Source organism: Copadichromis virginalis, linkage group LG11, assembly GCF_057382275.1.
Source record: "Copadichromis virginalis isolate Kocher_CV1m ecotype Utaka linkage group LG11, C_Virginalis_male_GT1.1, whole genome shotgun sequence".
Taxonomy (NCBI): domain Eukaryota; kingdom Metazoa; phylum Chordata; class Actinopteri; order Cichliformes; family Cichlidae; genus Copadichromis; species Copadichromis virginalis.
The window spans coordinates 40,672,074-40,695,233 of NC_140628.1; the positions used below are offsets into that span (position 1 = coordinate 40,672,074).

Below are 23,160 nucleotides of genomic sequence, written 5' to 3' on the forward strand. Positions count from 1 at the left end.
AAGATGTTAGAACTGCACAGGCAGAAACTTTGTACATCAAAATGTATGAAACGGTGCATGAGCTGCATCCCAACACAGACAGAAACATGTCGATCTTCAAAGCGAATCTAAGCCCTTTTGGCACCTACTCAGATCGACTTGCTTTTATTACAGTCCAGTTACACCTAATGTGCGTGTTCGTCATCATACCGACATGTCCGAGTGTCCCGTGATTAATATGCGACGACTACAACAAAGGTGGACGTGGAGCCAGCAGTATAGCTGCTGCTGGGTCTGTGGCTTTTCGTCAGACTCGTGCACCTTGTGTCGGTTTTTGCAGCCTTTTTCCTCGTTGTCGGGTTTCAAAAATGTCTGTTTTGATTTTTGTGAACGAGTTGCTTTCGTGACTCTTTGAATGACGCCACTGACCAGCCAATCGGTGTCACGCAAACTGACATCACATTTTAGTACCTGCCCGGGTCCCTTGGAACCCGGGCCGAGCAGGTACTATTGCAGTATGTGGTGCCAACCCCGAAAACCAGCGAACTGTGGCAAGGCGATCCCAGTAGGTACTGATGGAGAAGGGGCTTAGGTCTTTGACTTCTTGGTATCAAGAGGTTACTCAGAAAAGAGGAAGTAGGTGTTACCTCGTTCAGGGTTCGCTCCTGCAGCTGGTTACCATTTCCATCCTGAAAGAGAAAAGAGCTGAAACTGAGAGACGTGGAGACAAGCTGCCACAGACCTTCTCTTATTCTGAAGGTTCACTCAGACATATGAAAACATACAGTTTATATAAAGAGGATTTATTTGAAGAACTGTGGTTCAGCAGACAAACATTTAAACACAACTGAAGGTTTGCATTGTGCAGATGCAGGTTCAGCTTCACGAACCACCTGAAACTTGCGGACCAATCAGGTGGAGCCTCTGTTGTACCAGCTGCATACGATGATGTTATAAATAAGGGAAATGTTGCGGAACGTCGACCATGTAAGTGAAGAAGTAGCTCCACCCGCTCGTCTGTGCAGTGAGACGTAAACGAGCCCCTCAGAAAAACATTCTTCAACATTTACTTGTTTTTTACTGTCACCTGTATCTTCATTTCTGCTCCAGTTTCCATGGAAACAAAATCCACCAAAACCCTGCTGTGACATTGGGATCATATGACCAATTGCTCACTGATTGGTTAAAGACTGTAAATAACTTCCATGGAACCTCTGAGCATTCAAACATTTTAGCTGTCAGAAGAAATATGAAGGGTTGAAAGTTTCACTTCTTTAAGACACACACCTGAGCAGAAGGTGAAAGGTGAGCGTTACCTTTGAGGACTTGTCGTTCAAGTCAAAAGAGCCGTTCAGAGAACCAGAGTCACCATCTGAGAGAAAGAGACAGGTTATCAAACAGCAACAGAAAGATGATTTCTGCATCACGACACGAAGGGGCGGAGCACAAACAGGCGACAGGTGACTCACCGCTGATCTCCTGGTTGCCGTTGGTTATGGAAGATTTCTGGATGCTGGCATCTGACAGCAGCTCCGTCAGTCTGTCGACTGAAACAGAAAATATGGTGAGCCTGATGGTGAGCAACCGGCAGCCTGGACCGAGTCTCTGTTAGCGCTGGAAGCTGCTCGGGGTGGAGGCTGTCTCGGAGAACGTTTCCTTTAATGCTCAGTTCTTCTTTGTTCCCAGATGTTTATGTGTGGCACAAAGACCTGAGGTGTGATGGCTTCATCCCATAAATATCAATTTTAAACATCGAACCAGGTGAGCTACATCCATGTAACCACGGCAACATCTGACCCCACTTCCGCAAATCCCTTTATTGTGGCGGGAATGAACCCTGTATAAGTTCCGGGTCAATCAGCTGCATGTCCCCTGCTCCTATGGACTAAATTGAACTGTTGATACACACAGGTCATCCATCCATCCATTCGCTTCCGTTTATCCTTTACAGGGTCGAGGGGGGCACTGGAGCCTATCCCAGCTGTTTTAGGGCGAGAGGCGGGGTAGACCCTGGACAGGTCGCCAGTCTGTCGCAGGGCCGACACACAGGGACAGACAACCATTTGCTCTCACATTCACTCCCACATTCAGACCTATGGGCAATTTATTTTTTAATTATATTTGGATTTGGATTGGAGAAGAAAAACCGTCTGCACAGCAGTATATGAATAACATGGGAACAAAGTCCTTCCAGGTTTTAGATTAAGTCCAGGAGAGCAAATGATGAAGTGATCAGCGGGTGCATATTAACCGGTGGAGGTTAACTAGCTATTACTAGGAGAGTTGCTCGCATGCTCTCCCGAAGGAGATATATAGAACACATTACATGGAACTATAAACACAAACTGGGGGGGTGCCCATGCTGCAATCATGGTGAACAAATAAGTAAATAAACAAGCAATAGTAATAGAAGTAAATGTAATAAATAAATAAATAAATAAAACAAAAACCAACCAAGTAATAGTGAGATCAAGTGAAGTCAGCCCTCGTGGGGGTGATGAATTGGATCCAATTGCTCCAAATGTGGTAGAATTTGGCTTTTTGCTTTCTTAACAGATATGTAAGTTTTTCCATCCTAAATATCTCTAAAATGATCCCAAACCAGTCATCCAGGGTAGGCTGGGCTGGGCTGAACCATCTTCTAGTAATTGTTTTTTTACTCGCCACCAAGAGTAATTGCACCAACTTAATCTCACTCCTACGTTCCAGAAAGGGGACCAAACTCATGTATAAAACCTTGAAATCTAAAGGTATTTGAACGTTAAAGACTGCACTTAAGGAGACCTGAACACCTATCCAACAGTTTTTTAACTTGGGACAGTCCCAAAAAACATGAAAATGGTTAGCAACAGTCGAGCCCCTTTGTATCTCTCCTGATATGGAGTCTTGAAGCACCTAATAATATTCTTCCAGCCATGCTCCTTCCAGCTCATAGAACTGGACGTGGACCACTGGCAGTACCAAACATTTTCCCACTCCCCCACAGAAATACCAATTCCTGATTCCCTTTCCCATTTATCCTTAGTGTATAAAGTGTTATCCTTGCTGGCACTAGAGAGAGCTTTGTATAGTTTAGAAATAGATTTAGTAGGGGTCATGGTTGTGGCATTTTTCAGGATGAGGAAAAATGCAACTCAACATCATTGATGCCTATGGGCAATTTAGATTAACCAATTGACCTATCCCCACTAACTGCACGTTTGGACGGAAGCCGGAGTACCCGGAGGGAACCCACGCAAACACGGGGAGAACATGCAAACTCAACACAGAAGGAACCGGCCTGATGGGGGAATTGAACTCAGGACCTTCTTGCTGTGCGGCAACAGTGCTGACCACCGTGCCACCGTGCTGTCCTATCACAGGTCAATGGAACAAAACTGATCTCACACTGGACTAAACCTCGTCCCACCTCCTTTTGGGACCTAATAAGCTGTTTTGTGTTATTACCATTATTTCTGTTCGTGATATATATGCATATATTTATTTTCTGTATACTTTTGAGCTCTATTTCTGTTTCCTGTGTTTTATTCACACACTCAGGCTCCGTAGCCTGATTAGCTCATTATCTATGAAGCTGCAGTTAGGCGCCCTGGTCCTTTACCGCGTTACACCCTAATCTCCACCAAAGGTCACATGATCTGTTAAAGTCTTAGTCCATCGTTCTGGACCTAAGAAGCATTAGCACCTCCTCACCTTCACCGATGGCAGCGAGGAGGAGTGGCTCGGCCTGAGGTGCCTGAGGAGTGTCAGCTCTAAAAAGGTTCCTGCAGGAGGAGGAGATCCTGACCTCCATGTCTCCTTCTTCTTCTGCCTTTCCTCTTCCAGACGCCTCCACCAGATCAGAAAACAGAGTGACGCGCTCCTGTAAGAGCTCCAGCACCTCCCTGTCCTTCTGCTGGATGTCAGCTCTGAGTCTGCGCAGCAACGCTTTGTCTTCTGTCTCAATGAGAGGAAAGTCGTCTCTGCACGGACAGCTGCAGAAAAGAATTCATCAGTAACTAAAGTACACAGTAACTACAGTAACTACAGTTTGCAGTAGTTACCACAGTAACTAAGGTCACCAAAACTAAGTAGAGGCGCAGAAGGTAACAAATACAAATACCAGTTTCACAGGTTAAATATCAATTATATATATTTGGCCTCTGTAATATTATGGATATTTATAATTGAGCCGTTTGTGAGTATTAGAGCGATTTCTTATGTTTGTATTATTTAACTGGTTCAGCCTGTTGCTCTTAAATACATCATTTCATTTGATAGTTGTGATTCTGATTCCTGCAGCACGTCATATACTAAAGAGAAAACCGGACATCAAAACTCCCACAAATACACGATGCCGTGCACTGGTCGAGACACTCGACTGCAGGAATATGACTGTATTATATTCACTGAATTTACAGGCGCTCTGTATTGTGATAACTGTCGTCATCGGGGCAGGAAATGACGCACAGCCAGAGCACTTCGTTTCCTCAGGACACACACGTGTGTCTTGCTCACCTGGTGGCGGCCTGCTGGATGCGGCTCATCCAAGTCTTCCTGTCTTCTTTCGATGAGACGTGCAGCTCATACATCTCCGGGGGGGTGGAGTCACTGATCAGGTACATCCCTCTCTCCTGATTGGCTATGTCTCTGACAATCAGATTAGTCAATGAGACCACTGGAGACTTGTCCTGAAACGCAGGTGAGCAGACAGGTGAGCAAACAGGAAACCTTGAACAGAGCTGAAGAAGGTCAGGGGGCTTTCGAATGTTATCAGGCATGACTCACCAGTGACACAACAAAGGTGAACTTCTGGTCTTTCTCCTGGAGGAAAACCAAGATGTCTGACATCAGCAGCACCTGCACATCTGGAGACAAACACAGTCGTGACTTGCAAGCTCTGCCCACACGCATGTTGCACCACAGCAGGTGATAAAGCCCACTACCTTTCATCCTGGTACCCTGGACCTTGCAGAGGAGTGTCCCCTCGTGCAGGAGCCTCCTCCTCAGCAGCTCTCCACCTCTGAACACACCTCCTCCCCGGACCTCTGCCTGGGCACGCGGGTCCAGGCGGGCATGGATCTCCTGCAGCCTCCTGCTCCGGTCAAGCTCCAGGACCTCTTTGTCCACAGAGCTGATCAGCTCCTTCAGGAGGCCCAGTGCGCGGCTCAGAGCCTGTGCCTCCTCTTCGCAGCCTGCAGGAGGTTATGGATTCATCACAGTCATAAGTCAAAGGTCATCAGAGAATCCTAAAGGTCAAAAGTCACAGATTACCTTTAGTGTTGTCCAGGATTCGCTGGATGAGGACGGGGTACTTTGTGATCCGCTGCGTCACCAACAGGATGCACTCCTGGACGCCGTGACGCCGCAGCAGAGGACCGCGAGTCACACGCTGAGCATTGTGGGAAAGGATGGAGACAGGAAGTCAGCATCAGAAACACCAGCCGGCCCCGGGCCGAACCAGCTTGCAGCAGCGTAAATCAAAACACAATGACCATGACGGTTCCAGGATCAGCCTGAAGCCACAGGTGAGCGCCTCACCCTGATGAACTGCTGCAGTCTCCGGTCGCGAGCCAAAACTTCCTTGTAGAGTTTCACAGCTTTCGGATGTCGACTGCAGAACTCTGAATAAACTTTCTTCCAGTCATCAGCAGTCTGCCCTGAGAACTGCACACACACACACACACACACGTGTAGGTTCGGTGGATAAACTCAGGTCTTTGGCGTGTCTTTGTAGCGACCGTCTGGTGAATGCCATTTTAAAATCAGTGCCAAGTGGTTGGTTTATGTTGACAAACGTGACGTTCAGTTCCGGGCAAACAAGCCTCGGGTTTTATTAAATAAATCCATCCATTTTTTTGTCTGTTTTTTGTTCACACTACAAATAAAATGTGACAGCAAACGTGCTCTAGTGTGAACGTCTCAAAGCGGCCTGCATGTGCAAAAGAAGACGTCACACACAATGCGCTCTGTTCACGGTAGGTGTTGTTGCAGCAGTCTACCAATTTCTGCACAGTTGTAACCGACAGAATTTTGACAAATTAATTAGAGAAAGAAGGACACTGAGAAAACAGAGAGCCCGTGCTTTAACAATGGCCTTGTTTGGAGCAGTGGCTGCTACCTCCGTGCAGATGTATATATGGACACGGAGTCGTTTGTCTTCTCCAGCGCTGATAATTGGGATCTGTCTTTTGTCAGTGACGTAAAAGACTAATTTAATGCGACATGACCATCAAACAGCAGTCACTTTCTAAAACATCAGATATGTATCGGATTCAGTACCACATACAAAAGGTCGCATTTGAAAATGTCGGATTTGTGCTGTTCAAACTGCCATACCATGATCGGATATGGTGGATTTGATGCGCTTTCGCCTGCAGTGGGAACGTAGCCTTAGAAGCCCTGTTAGCAGCAAGGTGCGGGTGCAAGAGGTGGAGTCGTCGTACCTGTCGGACCAGCAGGTCTCCCAGCTTGCGCACCGTGAAGTTGGTGGAGCTGCCCTCCACCAGACCCGCCTTCCTCCTGTTCAACAGCTCTGACAGGAAGTGGGAGTGAAGCTCCAGCAGTTGGTCCAGACACGGGAAGATGGTGTGGACCACCCCCGCCTCCAGCATCACCTCCTCCAGCATCCCCCGCCGGTACACGCCCTCCATGATCCTCAGCGTGCGGACGTGGTGAAACTCGGTCTGGATCAGCTCTGAGGCAAAGAGAGAGCTCGGTCACGTTTCTTCTCCAGCTGTGGCGAGCACACGCACAGCTGTAGACCACGCTTTAGTTAAGGTTTTAGAATTGGCTACTTCGTTGGGACTGTAGGAAAACCCGACCCCGCCCACACAGAGCACTGACACGTCAAACACCTTTGGGAGGAACTAAAACAGAGACGCCAAGTGCCAGACCTGACAAAAGCTCTCCTGAACAAACGGGCAAAAATTCCCACACATCTGGAAGCTGTATGAGCTCCAAGTTTAAATCTCCCGCAGGTGTAACGAGTCCACATGTTGTGTGTGTGTGTTTGGTGACTGTTGCTGTACCGTAGATGACGTCCTGCTGCTTGATCAGGTCTTTGTGAAGTGTTTGCAGGAAGTTGGGCTCCACAGCGAGGCTCCAGCTGTCGACCTGCACGCAGCTGCCCTCCTTCTGCAGCTCGTCCAGCAGAGGGCTCCACTCAGCTGCACACAGAAAGAATGAATCCCATCAGGTTACAGCGCCACCTGCTCACAGAATTAAGATCTGATAGTAATCAATAAAAGTGACTAACAGACCGTCATCAGTAAGAGACTCCATGGACAGAGTCCTGCTCCTGAAGTTCAGAGACTCTGTGGACTGAGACAGGATCCTCTTGAGACCTGCAGAGTCCTCGGTCACACTGAGGACAGACAGAAAGGTGACTTATGATGCTCTGATGGTGTGAAGATGCAGAGAAGCAGGTGAGCATGTCAGCTGTTGACTGCCGTGGCAATTAATAAATGTCTGAATGTCTGAGTGTGTTGAAGCTCGTCATATCGAAAACTTTTTCAAGTCACTGAAGCTGCAATACTCGATTACAGTAATCGAGTACAGTAGAGTACATTAGTTTAAAGATAGAGAGCTTCAGTGTTTTACTTTTGCCCCACAGAACACTGAACTAGTTTCACTGGATGCGATTTAAAAGCTTGCTTCACCTTCCCCACAAATTGATTCTGTTCATCTGGACGTTTTCAGCGGGAGAAACGTTTCTGTGGGCTGGTTTCAGTCACTGAGCAAATGTCCTGTTTATGAGGCTGGAAACCTGCAGTCAGCTGAGACTGAAGAAGTCACCTGGATGAGTGACGAAACGTTTCTCCCACTGAAAACATCCAGATGAACAGAATCGACTTTATGGGATTTACTCACCTGGATGACTGAGCACGCATCAAGACCTCACTTTGTGATGGGTGGCGGTTTGATGATGTCAGCATCTGGATTAATTTTTTTATGTTTTATTCTTAATGAACTCTGCGTGAATTTATTCTTGCATATAATGAATTTTACTTCTTTCGCTCTGCGGCCATATCTCTAACCCTCCCAGCAGCTGCTTCCTGCAACCACAAGAACCACAAGATGGCGATGTCGGAGCCGAGCAAACCGGAGCCTCGTCTGTGACCTGGAGGTTTATATTTTAGCTCAGCTGAATGTTTCCGATTTCCAGTCTTTCCACACAAAGTGGTCAGTTTATTAGGAACACCCATAATCAATTTAGTCTGTACATTTGCTTTTCCTGTTTCTGATGCTCCTGCTCAACCACAACAGCCAGCAGCCAATTAGCTCCGTGCTCAGCCTCACCCTGCGATGTTATTTGTGGAGACACTTTTGGCGAGCGAGAGGCCAGATCGAACACGTCTGGAGCCGAGCAGCGACTGACGAAGGCTGTCAGAAGGATAGATGGCTGAGCTCGGTCGCTCCTTCATCATAGGCGCTGAAGCAGAGAAGAAGAAAAAGTCATCATTGTGACAAACAACAGCAAAAGAAGAGGAAAAGGAGATGTTTTTAGGTGACAGGACTCACTTTTGCTTCTCATGGCGACGTTCTGCAGAGCTGAACTATTTCTCGCTAACGCCAGCTTCTGTTGCTGTCAGAGAGAAACACAGGTCAACCTTGGAGCGACCAAAAAGAGAGAGAAAGCCTGCGTTCATGAGCAACACAGCTGCTCCAAAAACCCGGGTCACCGACGTTTGTGGCAGTTCTTTTTATAACTTCGCTCTGTGTTTCACTATGGGAATCGCCTTGGTGTGACCAACTACAGAATCTCCAATGACACCATGTCTGTCCATGACAGACCTGGCGAGCCGTGCTCAGGGCTCCACCCCCTCGTTCTAACACGGCCGACCAACCCCTGCTGACTCATTCTTGCTTTCTTCCTGTGAGAAACTACTTTGAGCTCCCTCAGCTTCTCCAAGCTAACTTGATTAGCTGCTTAACAGTTAGAATGAGGGGGCGGAGCCCTGAGCCTTTGGCTCTGTTGATCTTTACTCACTCCTGGCGCGCTCAGAGTCAAGCCCCACATATTCCTGCTCCACAATAATATTGCAAGCTTACTCAAAGAGACGACTTGAACTGAGCAAGGAGAATCCTGAGACAGGACGCACACATGGAAATATCCTGTTTTCCTTTTTCCAGCGATCAGTTCAGTGTTTTAGTCAAACTTCTACACAAAGATCAGTGCACAATAAAAATTACACAACATTTCTCAGTAGTGTGCACACAGAGCATCATTCATTTTCTTTCTTTTACTATCCTCAGTGCAGGTGAATGCCTCATCTGTGCTATTTTTCACCAGCTGTCACACAACTTCATTATATGCAACAGCACAAAATGCTGTCAGCTTAAAGAAAGAATTAGTAAATATTCCACTACAGGATGTCCCAAAGAAAAAAGTATGCTTTGATGCCATTTATTTTTACTGCAGTGCATCAATTCCCTTTTTTCCCCACACATCTTTCCTCTGTGCAAGAACGGAGGCATCTTGCTCCATTCACTGAATTCAACAGTAGACTTTCAGATTTTCAGAGTTAATAAATATGTGAAAGTAATATGTTTTACCACATCATTGTTCTAACTGTGAACGGTGCACTGAATGACGGTCAGGTTAGGGCTGATTTTTTTCACTCAGTGGTGTGACACCTATCACAGCGGCTGCACCATCCGCTGCAAAGCCACAGAGATTAACATGTATGTGTTGATCTCTGTCTCTCTCCCACAGCGTGTCTTTATCCTGTCTTCCTTCTCTCACCCAAACCGGTCGCAGCAGATGGCCCCGCCCCTCCCTGAGCCTGGTTCTGCCAGAGATTTCTTCCTGTTAAAAGGGAGTTTTTCCTTCCCACTGTCGCCAAAGTGCTGCTCATAGGGGGTCATATGATTGTTGGGCTTTTCTCTGTATGTATTATTGTGGGGTCTACGTTACAATATAAAGCACCTTGAGGTGACTATTGTGGTTTGGCGCTGTGTAAATAACATTGAATTGAATTGAAGTTAATGTAACCTTTTTTTTAGAAAGACCCTGATAGCAAAGCTTTCTGATGTAAGATGTAAACCAAGAGCGAACCATTGTTTTCCCCAGTGTGACTGTAGCCTACCAGGACTGGGACAGGTGTGTGCAGACAGACAGGTAAGAAGAGAGAGAGAGACTGCTCTTACCTTCTGCTTCATCTTAGCACAGCTCGCCAGACTGTCTCTGCAGCGATTGTGGATGGTGACATTACATGCTATGAGACACACAGGTAAAGAGAGACACGGGTGTAAATGGGGTGACCCAGCTGTCTTAGCTAATTATAGGCCAATCTCCAACCTTCCTTTATATCAAACATCCTTGAAAGAGTAGTTGTCAAACAGCTAACAGATCATCTGCAGAGGTTTATTTGAAGAGTTTCAGTCAGGTTTCAGAGCTCATCACAGCACAGAAACAGCTTTAGTGAAGGTTACAAATGATCTTCTTATGGCCTCTGACAGTGGACTCATCTCTGTGCTTGTCCTGCTAGACCTCAGTGCAGCGTTCGATACTGTCGACCATAATATCCTATTAGAGCGATTAGAACATGCTGTAGGTATTACAGGTACTGTGCTGCAGTGGTTTGTATCATATCTATCTAATAGACTCCAGTTTGTGCATGTAAATGGAGAGTCCTCTTCACACACTGAGGTTAATTATGGAGTTCCACAGGGTTCAGTGCTAGGACCAATTCTGTTTACATTATACATGCTTCCCTTAGGCAGCATCATTAGAAGACACAGCATACATTTTCTTTGGTATACAATGAAAATGTATATCTCTGAAATTTGAAACAATGAACAGACGCTGAAAAACTAGTTCATGCATTTATTACTTCTAGGCTGGATTATTATTATCAGCACTATTATCAGGAACTCCCTGCAAAGCCTTCAATTAATCCAGCAGGAAACAGTCTGTAAACGAGCTTCTTACAGTCTGAAGTTTACAGAACAGAATCTGTTGTGCTGCCGGACTCTGTGAAGTCCAACAGAAACTCTACAACTTTTTTAAGATTCAGATGCCCCGCCCCTCCCTGAGCCTGGTTCTGCTGGAGGTTTTTTCCTGTTAAAAGGAATTTTTTCCTTCCCACTGTCACCCAAGCGCTTGCTTACAGGGGGTCATATGATTGTTGGGTTTTCTCTGTATTATAGTAGGGTTTACCTTACAATATAAAGCACCTCAGGCAACTGTTGTGATTTGATGCTGTATAAATAAAAAAGAGAAGCGAGAGAGAGAAACCCAACTACCACAGTGGTACTGGAACCTGCAGAAACCAGGCAAGAAAGAGACCACTTACATGCTAAAGACACACATTTGTTCACTGTGCTGACCTCACTTTTTCCACAGAAGATGTCGCCAGTAAACCACAACACACACACAGTTAAAAATACTCTGTGTTCTGGGTGTGTAAGTTTCTTTTTGTAAACTTTCTTCAGTCTTCGAGTTGCTCTACACCAGGGGTGTCCAACTCCAGGCCTCGAGGGCCAGTGTCCTGCAGGTTTTAGATCTCCCCCTGGGTCAACACACCTGAATCAAACGATCAGTTCATTACCAGTCCTCTGGAGAACTTTAAAACGTGTTGAGGAGGTAATTTAGCCAAATCTGCAGGACATCGGCCCTCGAGGCCTGGAGTTGGACACCCCTGCTCTACCCAAAGATTTGTCTGTCTGTATCGTTCTGTTCTGTCTGGTGTTGCGCTGTCGTTGTTTTGTTTTTTTGCAGTTTTGACATATTTCACTTTATGTTGTCTCGTGTTGATTGGCTGTCATTTGTAGCACTGTGGTCTTGGAGGAACGCTTTCTCCTTTCACTGTGTACTGTACCACTGTACATGGTTGGAATGACAATAAAGCCACTTGACTTGAAGTCTGTGTACACACACACACACACACACACACACACACACACACACACACGTAGACATAGTCCCCTTGACCCACTTCTCAGGGTGCATCTGCAGCAGCCAATCAGAGTGCAGGACAACAAGGTGTGTAGGCTGACACACACACACATACACACTGGGTGAGGGGCTTGGGGGGATGGGGCGGGAAGAGGGGTGAGTCTTCTTTCACCCGCTCCTGAGGTCTACATGTGGTCACATGACCAATCTGTTGTGTTCAACAAGGAGATTTTACTGTGTTACACTGATCTCAGCTGACTCTGTGTGTGTTAATCCGGAGGTACATCTGTTCATTGTGAGGAGGATTAACACACCGTCTGTCATACACACAGCAGACAAGCCCCCCCCCCCCACACACACACAAGTTTGATCAATCTGTAAATCGACTGTATAAATAAAGTTTCCTGTGTGTAAATGAACTGTAAACCCTCCCTCTGTACAGTTGTGCTTAGGGATGGGTATCAAAACCCGGTTCTTGTTGAGAACCGGTTCCCACTGTTTCAGTTCCTTGGAATCGTTTGCCATTTTTGCAAACGATTCCCTTATCGATTCCAGTCGCCCCGAATGACGTCACCACGTTGCGGAGCATCATTTACCTGGCAGGAAACACGGCGGCTCAAACGCTCAAAAGTTTGGTTACACTTTACGAGAACGGATGACAACAGGGCAACTTGCAATACTTGCAAAGTAGAGATTTCATTGAAGGGAGGAAACACTACAAATATGCAAAAGCATTTGCTCACAAAACACGCGATGACCTTAAATGAACGTCGTGTTTTTAATTCCGCTCCGGACTCGTGAATCTCAACCCAGCAGCAGCGGTAACGTTTGCACGTCCTCTCCCGTTAATGCGGCAGGTAAATAATCAACTAACATATTATGTTAGCGCGATCTGCCTTATTACAAACCTGCCATTACTGTGCATTTAGTGACCATGATGAGAGAGACAGAGTCTGGCTCAGATGCTGGCAGTTCTCGCTGCAGTCTACCGGTAGCGTCTCCTTTCAGGCAGGATAGACGAACGTCACCGAGCAGTGACTCAGTTTGTGGTCAAAGGCTTGCACCCGTTTGCCACAGCAGATGATTTTCAGTAAGTGAATGTGTTTAATTGTAGGCAGGGACATTACTGTTGTGTAATTGCTACAGAATAATTTATGTTACACTTTGTTATTGCTACAGAAGAATATTTATTCTATTATTTTACATTTACAATGTTTTTTCCTGGGGACCCTGTGACACCCCATTGAAGAGCCGCAGGCTGGATCTCTTAAGATCTCACTGCTGGGTTTGTAAGGCCATGTTACTCCTAAATTTCTACCTTGTTCAAAGAGAAGATATAAAACAAAGTTCTGAGCTAATCGACCTTAGTGTTCTCCTTTTTAAAAAGAATCGATAAACAGAATCGAAAATGGAATCGAATCGTGAAAATATTATCAATACCCATCCCTAGGTGTGCTTACCTGGGCAGCTGAGCGCCTCTTTGGCCGTGATGCTCCTGTTGCAGGAGGAGCAGAGGGTGGTGGAGGACACTGTCAGTGAGGTAAACAGGTGGCCATTACTGGAGCGCACCTCCCTCTCTCTCGCTTCCTTCTCCCTCTCTTTCAGGCGCTCCTTCTCCTTATTCTGAGAAACAGATGAGACAGAGCTGTATGAGGGGACCGGAGCACCTGCTGAGAACAGCCAGCGGATTCAAACCCACGACTTCTGATTGGCTGCAGACAGACTGTTTCACCAGCCAATCAGAGTGCAGGGCTGAGTATCAGTGGCTCCACTCTGAAATGAGTCAATCAAATACTTGGAGGCCCACCACGCGTGGGAATCACACGCGGTTGTCAGCCAGAGTGATTAATCAGCTATCAATACAGACGTGAAGGCAGCGTGAGGCTTAAATGAGTCACATCTGTAACCGAAACCACCGTCAAGTTTCAGAGACATCTTCACTAAACTGCTCCAAAGTCACAGACTCAGACCTGATCAGTCGATCCATCGGTAACAGCAGAGGGAGCAGAGTTTAAACTGAAAACACTAAAAGTGACGATTCATCAGAAACATGTTTCATGTTCCCAAAAGCTGAACTTCTGCTTTCTGCTTTCTGCCCTGGGAGGGGCAGGAAGGGGAAGTGTGTGAGGACCGTGGGGGGTGGGGGGATGATGTCATCACAAACACAGAAGTACACATGGGTGTGAAATCCACCAACAACGAAACACTTCTGCTTTTCCTCTTCACACAGCTGCAGCTGAACATCATTATTGAGTCTAGATTATTGGATGCTGCAGGTTGAAACCCGACACGTCACAAAACACAACCACCTCTCGAGCTTTTGCAAGAAAATGTGAAACAGCTGCAGGGTGTTTTGCTGCAGCCTCGTCGCGAGCTCCCCCAAGCAACAGCTGTTTTTTGTGTTTAATTTTACTTTTCCTTTATTTTTTCACGACTAGCACGTGTCTCCTTGTGTACGACCGACAAACCTTACTGGACATAAAAGACGGACTTTCTCATCACTTTCCGGAGTTCAAATTTTGCAACACGGACGCTCCGTTTGCAGACCCCCCATTCATCTCACCTGAGACGCCTTTGTTCTCTGTCCCTGAAGGCCGCAAACGCCGACGCAGAGGGAGAAGACCTGGCGTTCTGGTTCGACTGAGACGGCGCACTAACAGACCACCGTTACCCAGTTTATTACTGGCTAATGTGCAGTCTCTGGAGAACAAGCTGTGCGAGCTTCGGGCACGGATCTCATTCCAGCGAGAGATGCAGGACTGCTGCGTGATCTGCCTCACAGAAACCTGGCTATCGGACAAGGTACCGGACTCCGCAATACAACTACCGGGGTTCTCTGTGCACCGCGCGGACAGGTCACAGGATCTTACTGGGAAAAGCAGAGGCGGTGGTGTGTGTTTCATGATCAACAACAGCTGGTGTGATTATGCGAACGTGCACCCGGTCAAATCCTTCTGCTCACCGGACCTGGAGTACCTGATGATTAAGTGCCGGCCATTCTGGCTACCGAGGGAATTTACAGCAGTGATTATTACGGCTGTTTACATTCCCCCACAAGCCGACACTGACCGAGCACTCAGGGAACTGTACAGCGCGATCAGCAGCGAGGAAACCGCACACCCAGAGGCAGCGTTTATCACAGCCGGAGACTTTAATAAGGGAAACCTGAAGAAAGTTTCACCAAAACGCCACCAACACATCCACTTCAACACTCGTGGAGACCGGCTACTTCACCACTGCTGCACCTCTTTCCCGGGATGCGTACAAAGCCCTCCCCCACGCCCCATTCGGCCAATCAGATCACCGCTCCATCCTGCTCCTGCCCGTCTACAGGCAGAAGCTGAAACAGGAAGCTCCAACCATAAGGGCGGTGCACAGTTAGTCGGACCAATCGGAGTCTGCGCTGCGGGACTGTTTTGATCACGCGGACTGGGAAATGTTTCACGTGGCTGCTAAAGACATCGACGAGAACACAGACTCAGTCTGTGGATTTATCAGGAAATGCGTGGAAGATGTCGTCCCATCCAGAACAGTTAAATCCTTCCCAAATCAAAAACCCTGGATTAACGGAGATGTTCGCGCGGCACTGGCGGCACGGAGCACTGCCTATGCCTCCGCGAACACATCGGACTACAAACACGCACATTACCAACTCCGGAAGACGATCAAAGCAGCCAAACGTGAGTACAGGGACAGGGTGGAGCAACAGTTTGACAACCCTCGGAGTATGTGGCAGGGACTAAACACAATCACAGACTTTAGAGGGAAACCAGCACACCGCAGACCACGGCCTCTCTGTGTGAGGATCTAAACGTATTCTACGCTAGATTTGACACAGCAAACACCACGAGACCGGACAGTGTGCGCACCGCGAATGACGTCAGCGCCAGGGGCGGATCTAGAGAAATTTTCTTAAGGTGGCAAAGAAATCAAATGGGGTGGCAAAATCAAAGCCTTTTTTTTTTCAAACACTCATGCAGGTGGTTACATATGGTTAAATGATTCAAATGCAGTAAGTATGCAAGTTTTTCATATAAATATAGTCTATAACTTAATTATTGTCTGTAGCCCACATAATTACACACTAGTTACATATGAGTTTTGATCTTATGTACTGTATAGCCTGTAGAATAAATAAATATGTAGCCCAATAAATATAAAATCCAGAAAGCTACACAACATGGGGCGCTTCATTTACAAACACAAGTCTAACTTAAGTTTCACTGTTTTTGTTAAAAACAGTCACATTGTTACAGCTTAAATTACACAAAATGTCAGAAATCTGCACCGTCATGAACAAAAATGTAAACCGAATTTTTCATGTTTTGTTGGATTAACCCTCTGAGGTCTACAATACAACCGGCCATTTTTGACTCCTTTTGAGTTTATGTTTGTATTTCACCCTGAAATTGTTTCATTTTGGTTTTTTCCCCATTGCCTTGTTTGATTTCTTTTCAGCTCAACTGAATTTAGTTGTTTTTTCACCGACATGCTGAATTAGTGTTACTGATCTGAAATCACACAAAGAACTTAAAATCCTAGTAGAATTTTTTTACTGTAAAAAAACACAGACATGTTGAGTACATTTTTATAACTTGAAATGCAAATATAAAATGTACATTTTGTAAACATAAACAACCATTTATCTAAAAATGCACCCCATACACCTGCCATTTTTTTTTCATTTTGTACAACCATTTAAAAATATTACTAAAACTAAAATGAGAGAACAATCAGGTGTTGCAATAAGATGCCCCACAAATGATGTGTGTCAGTAAAAAACAAGTTTGTCCACCAAAAGACAGAAAGCACAGGGACAAACCTGCAGGCCTGACAACAGCAGGTGTATCACTCCACTGGTTTTCTACTTAGTGACAGTGTTTACGTTGCAAATGTGGCTCTGTGACAGTCATTAGCGCCCTCACTGACACACAAAACAAAACGACTACACAACAGAACAACTACACAACACAACACAACACACTAAGTATGCACTCCACACTAAACGTCACAAATCTCCCACATCTAAAAACTCACTCTGTCTCGCTGCCGTTACCGTCACTCCCCAAACTTTTCCCTTTTCCTAAACAACCAAATCCCACGTGTTGACTTTTTTAAAAATTGGTCGCCATGGTGTATTTTTCCACCGATAGGAAACATGTGGCTTTATTTCTTTCCTTACTGTTTTCGTGCTGTCTTTAGAAAACGCTTAAAACACACACACACAAAAATGTGACCACAGTATTTAGAAAAAAGCGTGGCTTATATATATTTTTATCATAACTCTGGATTTACTGGCCTGTAATTAAAATTTAAAAACTTTAAAGTCCGAACTTTCAATGTGGCTGAAACAGAGACTCAGCGTGGCTGCAGCTTGTTGCTGTGTCACTCACAGATGTGTGCTCACATCAGTCATGTGATCTGGAGGTGCAGCGTGTCCGTGGACCTCAGAGGGTTAATAACACTCACCTTCCTTCCATTTCCAGAGTGTAACATCCACCCACCTGTGTGAAAAGCGAAATTCCCATGGTGTTGTTCAAAATGTGCTCTGGCACAATCATGAGCATCGCTTGCTACTGAAAACAAGAAAAAAGCCGGTCCTGCTTTGGGCTGAACCATTTGTTGGTGGAGGGGGGGAACACTATGCAACATATTCAGTTTTAGCATTTATATTCACTGCTGACTGTAACTACGCTCAAACTGTTAATGCTATCTTATTTTAATAAACAACACTGTCATATGCAAAACTAGGGTGGCACTTGGGGTGGCAAGGGATCATTTTAGGGTGGCACTTGCCACCCCATGCCACCCTTCTAGATCCGCCCCTGGTCAGCGCGCACACTGTGTCTGAGGAGGATGTGCGGAAGTTCACCAGGAAGGTGAACGCACGCAAAGCTACTGGTCCGGACGGGATTCCCGGCCGCGTCCTCGAGTCATGCGCGGATCAGCTGGCTGGAGTGTTCACACACATCTTCAACCTTTCCCTCTCTCCGTCTGTAGTCCCAGCCTGCTTCAAAGTGGCCACCATCGTCCCTGCACCCAAATCCTCCAGCATCTCCTCATTGAACGACTGGCGACCTGTAGCCCTGACCCCCATCGTGAGAAAATGCTTCGAGAAGCTGGTCAGGGACTTCATCTGCTCTGCACTACCCGACTCACTGGACCCTCTACAGTTTGCATACCGCCACAACAGGTCCACTGATGATGCCATAGCCCTGACACTACACACTGCCCTGTCACACCTGGAGAAGAGAGACACGTATGTGAGAATGCTGTTTGTAGATTACAGCTCAGCATTCAATACCATCGTTCCCTCGAAGCTGGACAGGAAACTGCAGGATCTAGGACTGAGCAGCTCCCTCTGCAGCTGGATCCTTAGCTTCCTGTCTGACAGACGCCAAGTGGTCAGACTGGGCAGCATCACCTCATCCCCCATCACACTGAACACTGGTGCTCCACAGGGGTGTGTACTGAGCCCTCTCCTGTACTCACTCTACACCCATGACTGCACGGCCACTAGCAACTCCAACATCATTGTGAAGTTTGCGGACGACACTACAGTGGTGGGTCTTATCACCAACGGTGATGAGACGGCTTACAGGGAGGAGGTCAGCGCCCTGACCCACTGGTGTCAAGACAACCATCTCACCCTCAACGTCGCAAAGACAAAGGAGTTGATAGTGGACTTCCGGAGGTGCAGAGAAGTACACACCCCCATCACCATCAACGGCGCTGCTGTGGAGAGAGTGAGCAGCTTCCGGTTCCTTGGTGTACATCTGGCTGAGGATCTTACGTGGTCAGTACACACAAACAAAACAGTGAAGAAGGCGCAACAGCGCCTCGTCTTTCTCAGGAGACTGAAAAGATTCGGCATGAGCCCCCGCATCCTCAGGACCTTCTATCACTGTGCCATTGAGAGCATCCTCACTGGATGCATCACCACCTGGTATGGCAACAGCACCGCCTACAACTGCAAAGCTCTCCAGAGAGTCGTGCGGTGCTCTGAACGGATAATTGGAGGTGAGCTTCCCTCCCTCCAAGACATCTACAGGAAGCGCTGCCTGAGGAAAGCGGGGAGGATCATCAAGGACTCCAGTCACCCCAGCCATAAACTGTTCAGACTGCTTCCATCAGGAAGGAGGTTCTGCAGCATCCGGTCCCGTACCAGCAGACTGAGAGACAGCTTCTTCCACCAGGCCATCAGACTGCTGAACACGTCATAGACACCTCAGCTTCACTACTGGAACTTCAACATTATGCACTCCATACTGTACAGTAATACCACTGTTTTGCACATGTCTCAACTCTGTATATTTTTATATATTTTATTTATTGTTTACTCTATTTAATTTGTAAAATGTCTATACACACACACACACACACACACACACGTAGAAAAACATATTTAGTATACACATCCAGTAATGCATACACTATTATATATTGTACATATATTTATTAGTCTCAGATTTAGCCATTCTTATATTTTGTTTGTTTTATGTTATTGTATTTTTACACACCTCTGTTGCTTGTGAAGCTCGCACACAAGAATTTCACTCGCATGTACTGTACCAGTGTACCTGCACATGTGATGTGACAATAAAAGTGATTTGATTTGATTTTGGGATGAAACATGCAAACGCACGTGTCCAGTGTATTTCTAACTGTTTATATCCCACATAGCAAGCAGGGGCCTGTTCTTCGTATGTCGCTTACTACATCCAAGATCAAATGACACATCCAAGACCAAACCATCGCGCTAACCGTGAGCTCGCTAATCCGGTTCTCCGAACACACCTGCTGTTGACGATTAGTACAGCTGGACGCAGTAATGTGACATCACTGGGTGTCGTAAAAGGGGCTACGCATCGATAGTAGAAACATTGATCGGCAACCCGCTGATTGGTCGGCGAAAATGTCGAAGGGGCGTGCTCGGTATTTTCCAGCAGCAGAGCAAGAACTCATGAGTGAGGGATTTCAGGAGTTTCAGAGTTTAATTAAAACGCAAGAGAACACTGCAAAGGCTGCAAAAGCAAGGAGAGAGGGCTGGCAGAAAGTTGCTGACAAATCAAACTCGTAGGTAATTTAATAATAATAATAATAATGGATTGGGTTTATATAGCGCTTTCCAAGGCACCCAAAGCGCTTTACGATACCACTATTCATTCACTCCCACATTCACACACTGGTGGAGGCAGCTACGGTTGTAGCCAGGCTGCCATATCGCGCCATCGGCCCCTCTGGCCAACACCAGTAGGCGGTAGGGTAGATCTATCATATGACACTACATTGTCCAATATCATATGGCATTATATTATATTATAATATGTTATATTATATCCCCTTTCACATTAGAGCCACAACAGGACCCACAAGAACATGGGAACAAGTAAAAGTGGAATACAGGAGTATTCTACAGAATGGTAATATTTATCTCTTAGATTGCTTTTCGTCTCTTGGCAAGGTAATACTGGCCTGTAATACTCTGTTAGTTTGTTCATAACAGCAACCAAGAAAAGGGCAGAGCAAAAAAAGACAGGTGGTGGTCCTGCACCCCCTCGTCAACAAGTTGGTTAAGTGAATAATACCCTCACGGGAATATCGATATCTCTCTATGAGCACACTGTCGCGCTGAGCTAAAGGATCCTGTCTGTCCCGCAATATACGCTGAATTCTGAGGACTCTCCTTATCAATCTTGCACCTTCCACAATGGGTTGGTCGCGTATACGGACAGGACATGGCTGCGACAGACTTCCCAAATCCACCTTCGCTTTTATAGCCGTGGTCTCTCATCTTGATTACACGAAGTAATTTACAATTACTACTCTGAAATATGAATTACATCTGTAATAATCACATACATGTAATAGAATGTTAATAGTTCATTTCCCTTTTTTAGGAAATGACCTGTATGTATCTGTGTGAAATCAATAAAAGGATCAAGTGCTGCATTATCTTTAGTTACATTGATGTTATTTATTTATGGTGAAACAGTGGTGGAATATCGCTGTTGCTTTCGTATAAATGAAGCGGACATACCTGCGTGGCCGCGATCTAATCCTGTTTACATAAAGTAAACCTGCTCCCCAGCAGGTTTACGCTTACGGCTCTGTTGCTATGACAGCAAGTCCCGGATGAGCTTCGGGGAACCGAACGATCCAGGATCACGCGAAATCGTCAACAATCTAATCCAGCTAACTTACTTAGCGAGGTACGACGAACAGGCCCCAGGTCTGGCCTGGATCTGGGATCAAGCCGGCACTGCTGACTGACTTCTGGAATGAAGTCATCCAGATGTGGGCCAGGGCTGGCGTAGATGGCACTGTCTATGTTATGTCATGCCATATCTGGCTCGATTGTGGTTTGGTTTATGTGGCCCAGGCTCATAGAAAGCAGGTCTTCCTTGGATCCAGCATCAAGCTGGCACTTCTGACTGACCGGTGTCATGGCAGAGTGTATGTAAACCAGATGTGGGCCAGGTCTGGCAATGATGGCACTGTTTATGTTCCTATTTTCCTATTTTAGTTAGAAGACCCAAATGCCATGTTGCAATACTATACTATTATGGTAGCCAACGTTTCAAATACAGGTTTCACAGGTTTGTGTCAAACCGTGCTCTTTATCCAAAACATAGTGAGGGTTTACTCATGTTTACCACTGAGTGGCTGTAGCTCAGGAGGTAGAGCAGCCTGCTGATTGGAAGGTTAGTGGTTCGATCCCTGGCTTCTCCAGTCTGCATGTCAAGAGTGTGAATGTGTATGAATGTAGTTAGGAAGCACTCAGTTTAGAGAAAGTGGGTGAATGTGGCATGCTGTATAGAGCACTTTCAGTAATCCGGAATAGTGAAAAGTGTTATATAAGATCAGTCGATTCACTGTCTGAACAGAGTTTTGTCATGTTACTTTTGCACTATTATGCACATGTTGTTATTACATGGCTTGATTAAGGTACACATTAGGCTGACATCTGGGGCCACGGCTGAAACTGTGTGTTTGCAACTGGCCTTGTGCTGGCCCATGTGTGGGCCACCCCTGGCAAACCAGATCTGGGCCACACATGGGTGGTAATGCGTGAGCAGCAGACGATCAGTTGGAGGTCTGGATCATCTCCCAGGTCCTCTCTCGTGTCTTTATTGGGTTTTTTTACTCCTGTTACGGACGTGATACTGTTCAGCTACTAGGGTCACACTGCTGAAATATGCTGAGTTTTCAGATACCAGCTCTTTGGAATTCACTGTTTTGGTGCAAAAATACTAAAAAAAAATTTTTATTTCCAACTGTGTTATCTTTAACATTTTTCATAGGTTCAGTAAAGAAATGTGAACAGGACACTGGTAAGAAAGAGCCTAAAGACACTGAGGTGTCTTATGTGTGGATACAACATTGGTTCATCGTTGATTTATTATCCTTTTTATGTTTGAATGATTCAAAGGTCAGAGCTACGAGGCTAAACAAACACAGTGGTCAGGTACATGGACCAGACTGAAAAAGCAGCCAGTGTCCAAAATAACTTTACTGGAGAACTCCTGCTCGAGTCTGGCTGCTTATGAGCAAAGCATAAAGAACGAGACGTTTGCACAGCATCAAGATATCCATCCTTCCACTGCCCCACTTCGTGTCCGTCACAAACAGCAACACTGTCAGTGGAAATAATCACAGATTTAACTAATGATGGTGATGATTATAGAAACACGGTTAGTTCTTCCTGCTTGAGTTTTCTCTGCATGTGATCAGTGTTTCTATTTGAGCTCATGCCTGAAAATAATAACTACTTCCTGTTTCTGACTCTGAACTTCTTCTGGTCAGATATAAATTAAAGGAAAGAAATCATGTGACTAGCAGCCAGCCAATGACAGAGCTCCTGTTTTAAACTGTCTGTAAAGTTAAAGTTTTAAGGTAAACAAACTGCAGCAGCTGTGATGTGAAAACCGTCTCAGCATTGACAAGAAAAGCATCATAGTTACAGAGAAACTGGTGACAGTCACTGATCAGCTGATCAATAAATAAAGAGCTCAGTGATGAAGACGAAGAAAGCGAGCTCTGTGCTGTGGAGTGGGGGGGGGGGGGTGTCATGTGACGGCGGGCAAGTAAGATGAGGTTAGAGGAGAGACGGGAGAGACAGCAGACTCAGTGAGGACAGAAGAGAAACAGGTAATGCTTCACTGGAGTCTGACCCATGTGACCTCACCGCATACCAGCCGCAGAGCTGATAACACGCTGGTGAAACGCAGTCTGTGCTGGCCTGACTTAATGCTTCATGTCCTGAGCATTGTGTTTTCCTTTTTCCTATGTAGTGTTTA

The 23,160-nt window shown here is 46.0% G+C and overlaps 1 protein-coding gene across 1 annotated transcript in view; it reads right to left on the reverse strand.

Annotated features, from left to right (window-relative positions):
- arhgef2b (rho/rac guanine nucleotide exchange factor (GEF) 2b) overlaps positions 1 to 23,160 on the reverse strand; it is a 37,064-nt gene that overhangs the window by 2,540 nt on the left and 11,364 nt on the right. Inside the window, exons 2-17 of the mRNA XM_085472579.1 lie at positions 13,321 to 13,483; positions 10,111 to 10,178; positions 8,482 to 8,545; positions 8,260 to 8,392; positions 7,221 to 7,324; positions 6,990 to 7,127; positions 6,405 to 6,655; positions 5,500 to 5,625; positions 5,233 to 5,350; positions 4,905 to 5,153; positions 4,747 to 4,826; positions 4,477 to 4,649; positions 3,673 to 3,953; positions 1,449 to 1,526; positions 1,296 to 1,351; positions 627 to 668 (exon numbers count right to left, since the gene is read on the reverse strand). Of these exons, the coding sequence (XP_085328705.1) occupies positions 627 to 668; positions 1,296 to 1,351; positions 1,449 to 1,526; positions 3,673 to 3,953; positions 4,477 to 4,649; positions 4,747 to 4,826; positions 4,905 to 5,153; positions 5,233 to 5,350; positions 5,500 to 5,625; positions 6,405 to 6,655; positions 6,990 to 7,127; positions 7,221 to 7,324; positions 8,260 to 8,392; positions 8,482 to 8,545; positions 10,111 to 10,178; positions 13,321 to 13,483 (2,124 nt within the window). The remainder of the gene's footprint in view (positions 1 to 626; positions 669 to 1,295; positions 1,352 to 1,448; positions 1,527 to 3,672; positions 3,954 to 4,476; positions 4,650 to 4,746; positions 4,827 to 4,904; positions 5,154 to 5,232; positions 5,351 to 5,499; positions 5,626 to 6,404; positions 6,656 to 6,989; positions 7,128 to 7,220; positions 7,325 to 8,259; positions 8,393 to 8,481; positions 8,546 to 10,110; positions 10,179 to 13,320; positions 13,484 to 23,160) is intronic.